The sequence below is a fragment of the Grus americana genome, chromosome 3 (assembly GCF_028858705.1).
Source record: "Grus americana isolate bGruAme1 chromosome 3, bGruAme1.mat, whole genome shotgun sequence".
NCBI lineage: Eukaryota > Metazoa > Chordata > Aves > Gruiformes > Gruidae > Grus > Grus americana.
In genome coordinates, this window is record NC_072854.1 from 55372697 (window position 1) to 55385632 (window position 12936).

At 41.4% G+C, this 12936-nt stretch overlaps 1 protein-coding gene across 3 annotated transcripts in view; it reads right to left on the reverse strand.

Moving 5' to 3' along the window:
• CEP85L (centrosomal protein 85 like) overlaps positions 1 to 12936 on the reverse strand; it is a 155156-nt gene that overhangs the window by 109601 nt on the left and 32619 nt on the right. The window contains exon 1 of one of the 3 annotated variants that reach the window (XM_054819547.1): positions 12414 to 12776. The exons of the other annotated variants lie outside the window; for them this stretch is intronic. Coding sequence (XP_054675522.1) covers positions 12414 to 12462 — 49 coding nt within the window. The 5' untranslated portion in view covers positions 12463 to 12776. Of the gene's footprint in view, positions 1 to 12413; positions 12777 to 12936 lie in introns of those variants that run through there. 3 annotated transcript variants of the gene reach the window in all.

The following is a 12936-nucleotide window of genomic DNA, read 5'->3' on the forward strand; positions in this document are numbered from 1 at the left end:
AGGACCTTGAAGATGTCATTATTTAAAAATTCATTCGTTAGTTTTATTATTTGAAACTGACCTTCCAAGCCAAGTCCTGAACAATGACCAATCGCCGTGCACCCTGTTCTATGTTCCCCATCTCCTTTTCAACGGCTCCCTGTACATATACGATCTTCCTGTGCAGCAAACAGCCTACACTAAAAGAACCAAGTGTAAGGGGGGAGAAGATACGCAGGAGTCCCCATGCTGCTCAGCTAGCACACCTGCTTCACCCTGCAGCTCTAATCTCAAACCTGCCAATCCACAGCTAGTGTCCATCTGCCCAAAATACAGTGTGGGGCAAGAAAAGCAAGCAAAAATTTCTAATAGATATTTCTGCTGCTAAATTATATATTACCATCTGACTATGATCATTCCTTACTGGGTCAGGAAAATCTACCTTTCATAGGATTTAATAGAAGACAAAGAATAGTAGCGTCATCCTTCCTGGCTACAACTTCCAATGACAAACATGACAAATAAAATACACCTAATATCCCAAACAAATCTCAGAAGGAGTCTTAGTTATACAGTTGACTGTGTCCTTGAATTTGGCCAGTTAAATATACCGACATAGTGCTGTGTTTCCAGCCCAGGCACTTAAAACAGATCAGTTAACAACTAAGTATATAAAATGCAGGAAGTAGATTATTTATTAAAAGAGAACAGTTGTTGAAATTTCACTCCACAAAAACACATATCTTTTTCTGTGTATTACAGAATGCTGTCCGCTACTGCTGGCAGGAAGGCACCTAGTTAATTCTGGATCATTACCACTCCTAATTTCAGTGGCATGCACAGCTCCCACATGATCTACATATACAAAATAACACCACCACCGTCTTTATATTTGGTTCCTAAAATACCTCTAACATGCTTTAATGTAAAAAGCATTATTTTAAGTGACAGCTATGATACTGTTATTCTACCTAGACACTGAATGCAAAGCAACAGCAAAAGACTTAACTGGGTTTCACAGTAGATAAATCCTTACCAAAGGATACCAGTTTTTCTATTCCACAACAGGACTTCGACATAGATGGTACCAGAAGTGAATCACCCATGACAGCCAGTATAAATTTATACAGTTAAAGGATTCTGAAGGGGAGATCTCACTACAGTACTATCAAAACTGACAACTATGCAAAGCTCATTCTAGTCATTACGGATGTGACCAGGCTGTACAACAGTATTTCAAGCCATGATGGCACTGAAGCCTGAAGCCTGCCTGAAGCTCTTTCAAGGAAAGAGTCAGCATTTCAGCCCAAACACAATGCCAGAGTCACTCAGTTCACCCTCATCATCAACAACTTTACCCAAAACCCTACTAGTTATGCTAAAAGATCATACAACAGTATTTTGAAAGAAGTCAACCCACCTTCAACCCAGTTCCCCACGCCTACTCATACAGTCCCCTGACATTGCTGAACTTACCCAGTTACATCTTCTCCTCCCCCCCAGCCCCACTCTCAATGAATCCTTTAAGGTTTCACAGCCTCTCTTTTGCACTCTCTCCCTGTCCCATAGGGCTAAGGAACCACACATCTCTTCAAAAGGAAAAGTCTACAAACAAACCCACAAATGGTCTTTCAGTGAACTGTTTGCTGTATTGTAGGAATAAACTTACTTCAGTTGGAAAACTTTAATGTTTACTCATCATAGCTGCAAGATCATTAATGCTGAAAGATTAAAGAAAAACCTCACTTTGGTATGTGTTTCATACACAACAATTCTTTGCCAATATATATTCTATGTTTTTCAACTGCTGGAAAGATGACACAAATAGTGAGAAAAGGAAATGAAGACAAGGGAACTTAAAATGCAAAAACCCTTTCCAAAAAGTAGACACAAGAGCAGATGTCATACTTTAACAGATTTACATAGTTTTTTAAAAAAAGCCAACAGTCAGCTGATAGAATGGTGCAACAACAGCCTCCTTCAATCAAAGGTGAAGCAAAAGATAAGCTGGATTCGTTCAATCTGATATCATGACACAATAAAAAGAACCAGGCACGTAAGTGTTCCTTGCAGACACAGGCAAAAAGAAAACTGAAGTGGACAAGTAAACACTCTTGAAAATAATGTTAAAAAAACTGGCATCCCAATTCTGACACCTAGACAAATATTTGCTAGGTGCACTTGGTCTCTACGATCCTTCTGCAAAACAAATTGCAACTTTTATTAATACGAATGTCCAAAACAAGTTCCGGGTCTACAATACAATCTCTTCTCTTCTGAGATGAGCAGTACACTGGTAAGAGAGGGTTTCTTATGCTTTCAGGGAAGATGGCCAGATGACAGTTTCAGGACCCTTTTCACAAACACTCTGGAGGTGGTGAAAGCCCACAGCTTTACCAGCTGGCCATGAACTGAGTGAGGTACCAGAAGGTCCTAGTCCCTTCTCTCACATAAACGCAGCTGAGAGTAAGTGGATGATACAGCTTAATCTAACTGTAAAAAGGAGCAGGACAAAGTGGGATGAAATGACAGCCCTAACTACTGAATTTTTACATTTCAGTTGACACATAGCTAAAGTATGATTCATCCTGAGGACTCATATCCTTTATTAGTGTGCTTTCTTGACAGAGCCTGCAAGCTATTTAACTAAGTTCTCCTAGTTTTTCAGTTGGAAACTGATTAGAGCAATCCTAAGTATGAAGAAAGATAAAAATGTACAGATATAGAGGAAAGCAGAGAAAGAAAAACAAGAATGCAAGAGTTTAAGCAGAATATTGAGAGAGAGACCTTTCTACTGGCATTTTTACTTGCACAGCCTGATAACATACCACCTGGCATACAAGACCCATGCCTGTCCTCTGTACTATTCATGTGCAAAAGAATTCACTTACTAGAGGGAAGGAAAAAAATCATAAAATAGTAGAGGAGAAAAATGAAAGAGAGCGAGCCCCAAAGAAGAACATCCCCAAAATACAATCCTCAAAGTAAACACATGCCTGATTGACATATAGGTCATATTTTAAGGAATATAAATTTGTGCTCCAATTTCTTAAGAGAGCTAAATTTTAAGTAGATTAAGCGTCACCAAACCTCTGGCTTCTTTTGCCTCTGGAATGCCTTAATAAAAGTTAAATTGTTTTCCCCATCCCCCAAGAAGTGGCTAAATGTACAATCTCTCATGATAGATAATTATAGCTGTACAACCTTTGTCTTCAATAAAAAACAGTATTTCAACGTGAACTTTCACAAGTTACAATTTTTTATGACTTTACAAATGTGTATGGCACTGCACAACAACGAATTACAAGGTTTCTCGTGCAGGGAAATATGTGATCTAGAAGAAAGAATGGGAACTAAGAATAATAAATACTGCCATTTGACAGATGAGCTTTAGAGAATCTTGCCATGGCAGTTAAAGACATAATCAGGTAGCTCACTCTCTATCAACCCCCCCACACCAGAGTTCACAGAATGTAAGAAGTGCCCAGCTCTGAGTTTCCGTCAAAGAGTCCAGCTGGCTAGCTTATGCTGCTGGCTAAAATGGGTTTGAGCTGAGAATGCTGTTTGACATTAGAGTTAATCAGATCTAGCAGTCAGCTGCTATGCAAAGGCTGGTCACCTTTCCCAGCCACATATTCACTTTTGCTTCCCCAGCATAAGCTCTGTCACTCCAGAGCCCACAGAAAGTGGTGCAGGAACAAACTGTCCCTGCTCACAAAAAGGTAATCTGCTGATTTGATTTCCTAAGCTGGCTCAGCAAGGGGTCAGACTAGAAGCAGTGCCAAGGAGGGAGTGGGAACATACAAGCGTACTTCTGATGCCTAGCAGCAACTAGCTAGTAACTAGGCTTACCCCTACTGCCAAATTTCACACTAAGGCAGATTCTAAACTGGAGTGAGACAGGCATAAATCTCTGCTGGCTTCACTGTGGAAGACAAAATCCGTTCAACTAGCAGAAAGCTGTGTTCAACACAGCATTCTGCTAGCTAAAAAGGTAGCAAAATCCTTAGACTGACACACTATGTAATAATGGACTCTTCCTCCCCGATTTCTATTCTGGAAACTCTGGAGAACTCAAATTCATAACATACTTTATAATTTTTATACAGAGGGCATTAAGCTGTAGTTATTTAATATCAACCCAATGACAGCTACCCTCGTCAGGAAAGAAAGAGGCTTGCTTTCATTTCATCACTGACAGAAGCAAGACCAGGAATTCAGTCCAAATGTTGATGGCACTCCTGTGACTTTTCCGCTTCCAGATAGAGCATTTGCATAAAACAGAACCTCAAAATACAAACTGCAGATGTTTCTTATTTCACGTTTGGCACATGGACTACATGTATTACCTCATGCCTGCTATGCTGGCTTGCCTCTTTGTCTTTGGACTCAATGCACTATTCACCCCATAGAAACACAAAATGATATTCTTAGTTTCCATTCACTTCCATACAGTAACTGCAGAGGAGAAAGCTACCTTTTGAACCTGGGAAGTTTATCACTTGCTATATGAAGAGGGGAATTTCTAGGAAAATAAACACATTAAGTTATGCTTAAAGTTAATATAAAATTCAACAGCAAGACATCAGGACATGCACTCAGTTCCTAGAGTCTGTTAACAAGCTGTGTGCTTGTAGGTGACCAGCTGAATCCTTCTCCTATCAAAAAAAGCTAATGATCAGAGATTATCATCTATGTTTCAGCCCTTCTTGCAGCTTAGCTTTATTGGTATTCAAAACCATGATCAGGTACGTTTTTTTTCCAAAATGTTTGTCATTCCAACATTTTTCGTACAGAATTACCTTTGTCCTCCCTCTTTCTGTTTAAAGAGTTAATCCAATCTCCTCTATGCATGTGGAAAAGTAAAGTAATCACAGCTGCTAGAATGAGTCAAAAAATACTAAATGGTTTTAAGCAGTTCCCACACTTACCAAAGTGGATCAAATAGAGGAGTCTAGCAGTCTTACTTTTTCAAAAAAGAGCATAATTTCTCTCCTCCTTGTAATCAGATATCAGATCTAAAGATATCCTTGACACTAAAATAAATGGTAAAGACAGAGACCAAAAAAAATTCACTGAAACATTTTGCTCAAGTATAACAATGCTAGAATTTTTTCCATCATTTTTCAGAGGTCTAATGTGCATGATACACACAACAGGATCTACTTTAAAATGGACGTACCAGAGACCGAGCCTCCAGACTATAGTTTTAGTGCATGCTAACAGAAGTATGGACATCATGTAAGGAAGTTCCCACGTTGTTACATTTGGGTTAAAAGGACGAAATTCTGACTTCACTGAAGTAATTGGGACATGTTCCTTACAAACTTCCAATGTTCATGTGACAACACATAACTTCTCCCCATGCTCAGCTCCTCAGCTTCCACTCACACCTATTCAATGTAAACAAGGACAATACTGTGGAATTTAAAAAGAAGGAGCAGTAGTTAAGAAAAAAAAAATACATATCCTTCACACTATACACCATCAACGCTACCTAGGATACGTCCAGTCAAAGCCAGTACTTCTTGTGTTTCCATCTTCACAACTACAAACACTTTTGATGTAAAACTTTACATTACAATAATTCTACTGACCACAAAAAAGCCCTTGTTCAATCAGTTTGGTATTTAAGATGATGAAGTGAACAGAATCGCAACTATTAGCTTTGTTTTTCATGAAGTCTTTAGCAAAAGTGATAAAGTTTTAAGTAATGGTATTTTCAATGCCTTTAGTGCTTCTAGCTGGATCACTATACTCCCACTTTGTTTTCTTATTACTCACAGAACCACTGGACCTTTGATCAACACTAGTCACTGAACTTCTATACAAAGCATTCATTCTCAACTATAAGAGCGTCTCCAAAGGTTCAGCATTGTCAAAAGGTATAAATAGCTTTGCTGTAGAGTAGGCAGTCAGAAAAGAAGATACCATCTTTTAAAGAAATACAGACTTGAAAAAAGTCTTATTTATTCTGAAATATTTGAAAAAGTTGCGTCTTTCTACACCATCTGGAAACTATGCTACAAAAAGGAGTAAAGCAGGCAATAAAAACATAACGATACCTTATAAGGAATCTCAGATCTGACTCCAGGATGATTCAAGAATGTTTCTTCTCTGAATACTACACCACCAGTCTCTTAACATATTAGGAAGTTGAAAGTTTGAAAAGTATCATTTGCTTTTCTACTTGCATTTGCTAAGTCTACTTCAGGTATTTTAATCAATAAAGAGGCAGCATGACTTTTCCTTAACACTACTTGCATTGCCCTTCCTCAGCAAGACTGAGATACTCTCCTACTACCTTTCTAGTCACTATCCATTATTCTGGACCCACTTCAACCTGTATGCGAGTCCACTAATTGGCAGAAGCTGCACTGTCCAGTGGAATTAATGTCACTTTTTCCTGATCCTCTCTCTTAATCTTCCTTGGCCTTCATGGTAAATCGAAGGATTAACTATATACTTCCTGATGTTATCAGCAGTGGTGAAGCAAGATTGTGCTAGGAGATTTTTCCACAATCCATCAGCTGACTGAAGAGTCAGCCCATTTCACTGCAGGTATTCCGCACCCACCTGACACTAGCACAGATGCTTCCTGCAGTGATGCCTCACACTGGGGTCAGGCAACTGTAAACCCCCCCTTCAGTATTTATTTAACTTTAGTATTCTCCTGGTCCAGGTCCCCAAATTAGCTTGCCATAAGGTTGAACAAGTACTAGGGTGGGCATATGGGAATCTACCCACTAGATTATCTTAGCTGTTAGATGAAATCATGCCCTGCAATCCACCCACAAACACCCCTTCAAGCAAAAGGAGGGGTTTACCTGTCACATCTTCCCACATCTCAGGGACTATCATACCTTGAAAGGAAAAAAAAAAAAATCTCAACACTTGCCCTTATTTTATTTGTGTAAATGCCTCCTTTTACAGAGGGGCCATTAGATTCTCAAAAAACAGCAAAGATCCCTGGGGAATGAGGACAGAAAGATGCAATGTCACTTATGGCATGGCTGGCTGCAGAGAAATAGGTCACTTGTGCTTAGCTGTGCAATCAATAGGATGTTCAAGCCCGGGCAACCAAGCCAGATGCTGCAGAGAACAGTGCTCGGGGAAAGCTAGCATCTTCAGGGGTGATTCCACAGGGGTCAGCAGTGTCAGGGCACATGAGGGATGATGGGTCAGGTTTAACATAAACCTAAGCATACTTGTGAGTATATTTACACAAGTTATTCCCTGCTGCACATTCTCCTTGTCTTCTCCAGCCAACCACCTTTGGGCTTTTTTTGCCCGTGACAGTAACTGGTAAGCAATCTCCCTGTCTTCATCTCAATGTACAAGCTTTTCTATCCTATTTTCTTGCCTGTCTTGCTGAGGAAGGGGAGTGAGCAGCTGGGTGGGCATCTGGCAGCCAGCCAAAGTTAACCCACCACAGAAGTCAGTAAGAAAGCCACTTTTTGAATCACATAGCAAATACAATGACCATGTTTTAAAGCTAATCACAACCACAATGAGACTTTGTCAGAGTACAATTTCAAGACACATTTGGGCATCTGAGAGACTACTGACAACTACAACCAACTCAGCACCTTTTCAGCCAAAAAACAAACAGCACAAGAACTGACAATTAGTTTAACTTTACAACTATTAAACCGCAGGCAAGTTATATGATAAAAACAACCATCCGAAGAGTATAGAAGGCAGAGCAGTTGATACTGAACAAATGTAGTACTATCTCTTCTTTAACTAACCTGTTTACAACAAACAGGCTTTGCTTCCAACAATGGCAGATGATCACCCCTGGCTACAACTTGAAGTCATGCAAAAACTATTTGATTTAGGAGGCTTTCAGCTATTCTTACCACCATGCATTGTTACTGTATTTGGCAACCTCTCCATACTTTGACACGCATGGGTTCTTTAACAGGTATTAAATACCTGGCTAAAGTCTTAGCATAAATAGTTTCAAACAGTAACAAGCAATATTTGGTGGACATAAATCCTAGGCATTCTTTGGAGAAACTACAGGTGCTCATATCCTAACTAGCACTTCCTTCACCACCATCCCCTAGTGCAGACATGATGGCTCAGGCTGCTTTTTACTATATATTCTGTACAACTATTTAAAATGAATGCATTCTTCTCAAAATCAGTAAACTAATTACTACTTCCTTTAATTAAAGTTTTAAAAGCACACAATTATTAAAACCACAGGTCTATATTCAGTCAGTAAACATTTAACATACAGTTAACATACAAGAGATTAGAACAATTGTTAACTCCTAAGACCAACAATACAGTAAACCCTTACGTCCATCACTTTTTTCTTGCTAAGCAGTTAAGACATTCATGTTTCGTACACATTAAAAGAGCGGATGCTATGTCCATAAAAGTGAATTGCCTGGAGGGAGAAAAAAAAAAAAGGTATTGTTTTTAAGGGAAGTAAGTAACTCCTGTTCACCACCACTCAGAGAACGTCATTTCACGTCACTGCAATCTATGAAAGATAGCAAAGGCCATTCTAGCAGCCAGTCTTGCAGCTGGAACACTACATTTTTAAGCTCGGGTAATCAATCTTTACAATGCACGATATACATACATATATATATACACACTTATAACTGGTAAACAATTTGAAGTCTACCCTCAGTAACACTAACTCACCATTTATTGCCTTGCCTAGCCTGCGAAGATAAACCTGCCTTCTCAAGATGTCCTGAGAGCTGTCACAGCAGACCAATAAAACTTGTTACTGAAATGAAACCATTGGATTTCTGTCCCCCTGCCCTCCACCCCAAAGGATGAAAAAGAGTGTTGTTGGCCCCGTCCTCCCCACCCTGGCTATATCATGAAGCTGCCTGCGAACTCCATGGGTACCCCAAGGAGGCAGCGCCTTGCCGGCCTTACAATGTGTTGTGACCTTATGGCTGCTGACACTTTGATTGTGACATCATTAAATAATCTCTCGGACTCACATGCGTCATACTCGCTGCCAACAAGGTTAGGTACAAGAACGCAGGCGACGGCTGGGATTTGCCTCGCGAACAAATCACGTTGCTAGGGCTCTAGGAACAGAGGGATGCAGGCCACTATTTTTAGGGAGTGTCAATCACATCCTTTCGAGCACCTTCTAGTCTTCATCACATCTTGTCTTTTGTCACCATCAGCAGCTATCATCAGCCAAAGTTCAGTAGCGGTCAACTATTAGTAATATTGAACAATTGAAAGAAGCTTGACTAGAGGTGGTAGTGTTTACTGAAAGTAATAAATACTTGTTATTTCATTTTAAAGTGTGTTTCTTTCACTTTCCACAGGTGTCTGTTGGACACACATAGCCTAACTGAATGACTGCATGCCCCAGAGGAACAACACATGTAGATGAACACTTTCATAGTCTTAAAAGAGTTATTAACCAACCATGCATTTCAAAGGATGGTCTAAATGAATAAGCAAAAGGCTTGAAACGCTGGATGCCCCTCACTGCAGTTATTTAAATTCCTGTAGCACAGTGGGTAACTGCTGTCTTTATAGAGGTATAAGCTATGCTGCAAGGTTTTCATAAACAGTTAAATGTGTACAAGAAGACTGAAAGACTGTAAGTCAATCGTATACATTCCAAAAATAGAATACCTGTCCTTTTTCAGGACAGGTACTGAGACTGTGAGAAGCTGAATTTATTTTGCAGGGGCAGCAAACTTTGTCATTAAATCCACTGGTTAAACAAGAAGCACATATCTAAAAAAAAAATTAAAAAATCTCAATAGCATGCAAACAAGATAGCAAATTTTTTTTCAGAGAATGCACTCCTATTGAACAGAAAAGCAAAACCAATTCAGAAATGACAAGAGCAAATAAAACTGAAGGCCACAAATTAAATACTCCCCAAGAAGTGTCCTTGCCTGTTACATTTTAAGAAAGTCAGAATTAATTTGCATATATTACTGAAAATCTGATAATTCCCTGTGTAAATAGTTACAGAATTCTTCAGTAGGCACCTAGATTTGTAAGGGAATTGTAAGATTTTCAAACAAAATAGGACTTCTAAATAACCATATCCATAGATAACTAAAATACAACTAGCAAAATAGAATGCTTTTCAGTAATAAAGACAGCTTAACAAGAATACAGAGTCATAAACTGTTATGCTGCCACACCAATGTTTAAAAGACAATCAGAATCCATAGCAAGTAGTTGCCATTAAAGAATTAAACATATTTTGGCAAAACAAAAATTCCTTCAGCTTGAAAAATAAATGCTTAAACTTCTGCTTCCTAGTAGTAGGATTCTACTGTTCTGCAACAAAATACTTTTTCTATGGACAGCTTCCTTCTCAAAAAAAAAAAAAAAGTAACCTGGCAATAATATAATAGCACTGGATCTTAGTAGCCATCATCCCTTCATTAAAATGCCTGCATGGAGCTAATTACCTCTTCTTCAGAGGGATTACGAATCCTGCAAAATAGCTTCTCAACTCTTTCAAAGTAAGATTGATGAAGGAAGGGACTCCTATGTTGGAAATTATAATGCACAGATCATATCTCAAGGTTAAACCATTATCTACTTGCTTTCTAATTAACCATCACCTTCTGTTAGCATATCTTATTTCAAGTTAAGAGATTTTTCTACAAGCTCTGCTACCCTTACACTTCTACTGCTTATAGATAAACATACATTTTGAACTTCATATTGACCCTAAGTATTTAAAGAAAAGGGGGGATGAAGGAAAGAAAAGCAATACACAACATTAGTTCTTAAATCTTAAAGACAATTGTGACAAACAAGTGAAAGTAAAACATTCATTCAATAACTGACTGATCAAAATTGCTGACAAATTCAACACAGTGCTAAAACACTTTATTTGACCCCCAACAAAAGGGTATGACACAGTAAGGAATGGCACAATCAAAAGTTTTCTGAAACAAATGTAACAACGTCAACAATCTTTGCAATGGTCTGCAGTTAGTGCCAGTGTGCGCTTGTGCTAAAACCTTCTAATATTCCTGCCCCAAACACAAATAATCAAAAAATGAAATACCCTAAATTCCTGCAGTCTCCATCAAATTAACTGAAATCTCTGCATTCAGTGTTCAGAATACCCAGTATCTTTGCAAGCTGTAACATAAAGATAATATAACTCCATTCTTCTTCAGGAAACATTAAAAACAAAAACAAACAAAAGAAAAACCACAACAAAAAAACCCCACCACCTCACAACACTTCAACAAGGCAAACATGCTATACATAGAAATTAATAACTTAATAATAGCAGAGAAAAAAGGAACAATGTCTTCTTTCACATTATAGGGACTGAACATTAGACTACTTGTAAAGATTCAGGCAGCTGCTGAGAACGTCTTAGCAGCTCTTGTATTTGCAAGAAAAGCCCTGACAGTAGAAAGCAAAACAATCCTGCCATTTAAATATGTCAACTAACTGTATACACATTATGCAGTCATATTTTGCAATCCTCAAACTAAAACATGAATCCAAATTTCTGAAGGAAAAAAAATTATTCCAACAGTTGTAACAGCAGAGCCGAACCACAGACTTTCACAGTGATCGATTACTTCAATGAGTCAAAATATCACAAAATATTTGCAGGAACTCTGCCAGAGTAAAGCAGGTGATATAGCTGGTAACGTTTTCAAATCTTGAAAAGGGCATTGAAAAGAGTCGGTACCTAGCCTTACCTGCCCAGAAGCAATGCTCATGTGGCTCTGCAATCAATTCACCTATTTTCCTCTCCCAGCTCTGACAGCCTTTACGGCTGAAAGTTAGCCCATCGCTTACAGATAGGATGTCTCCCCAGTAACAACCGAACTCCAAGCGTGAAATTTCAATGTCTCCCTAACAACCTGCAAGAACTAGGCTCTAATTAATCCAGAGACAGAAAAGTGGTGAAAAAAAAAACCCAAACAAATAGGACTTGACCGATTTGATGCAGTCTAAATTTAAAACGAAGAGCATAAAGGGAAGCTCGCTTCCAGCCTCTCCTAAGGGTATACTAACAAAACGGGGAGAGGCAAGCCCATAACAAGGAAACAGATTATGTAGGTTAAGCTCAGCTTTTATTATCCACTGCAGGGTCCGGCTAAGTAAACACTGAGCCCCCCAGACGGGCAGCCCGGGGCCGAGGCGGCGGCGTCGGACCGGCCCCCGCGCCTTCTCCGGGAGGCCCCGCCGCCACGTCCCCCCTCACGGCGCCGGGGGGTTGGGAACGCTTCCCGCCAGCGGTGGGGAGGAAGCTGCTTCCTCAGACGTTTCTGTGGGGACCACGGAGCGAATCGGGCCGGCGGAGTGAGAGGAAGAGGCCCGGCCCGCCCGCCCCACTACCGCTGCCCCACCGCGGCGGGGCCCTTGTGTCTCCCCCCAACCTCATCCCTTCCCGCCCCGCCGGGTCGCCCAAGCGGCGGCGGGGCCGCGGAGCTCCTTACCCGCCTTGTAGCCGCGCAAGCCGAGCTGGGGGTGCAGCCCGCCCCACATGGTGCCGCGCCGGGTCCGGCTGGGGGGGTCGCCGCTCTCCGGCAGCGGCGGTGCGGAGCTGCGCGATCTCCGGCGGCCCCGGCGGGCGGCCGCGGCCCGGATGGCCGGCGGAGGCGGCCGCTCCCGCTGCCAAGGGAGGTTAGCGGGGGGCTGCCGCCGCGGCGGGGGCTACTGCCTGCCCCAGGGACGCCGCAGCCATGGTGCCAGGCCGCGAGCGCGGAGGGCGGTGGGACCTCACCGCCCCCTCAGAGGAGACAAAACTTGCTTTATTGCGCTACCGCCGCCGCCTGCCTCTCTGGCGCTGGGAGCGGGGCGGAGACAGGGGCGGGAGCCCCGCAGATGCTGCTGCTGCTGCTCGGGGACGAACCGCTTACATAACCCGGCCCACGGGAAGGGGGCGCGGGGCGAGCGGCCGTGGGGGGCCAGGCCAGGCCAGGCCGGGCCGGGCCGGGCCCGGGGGCGAGTCAGCGCCGG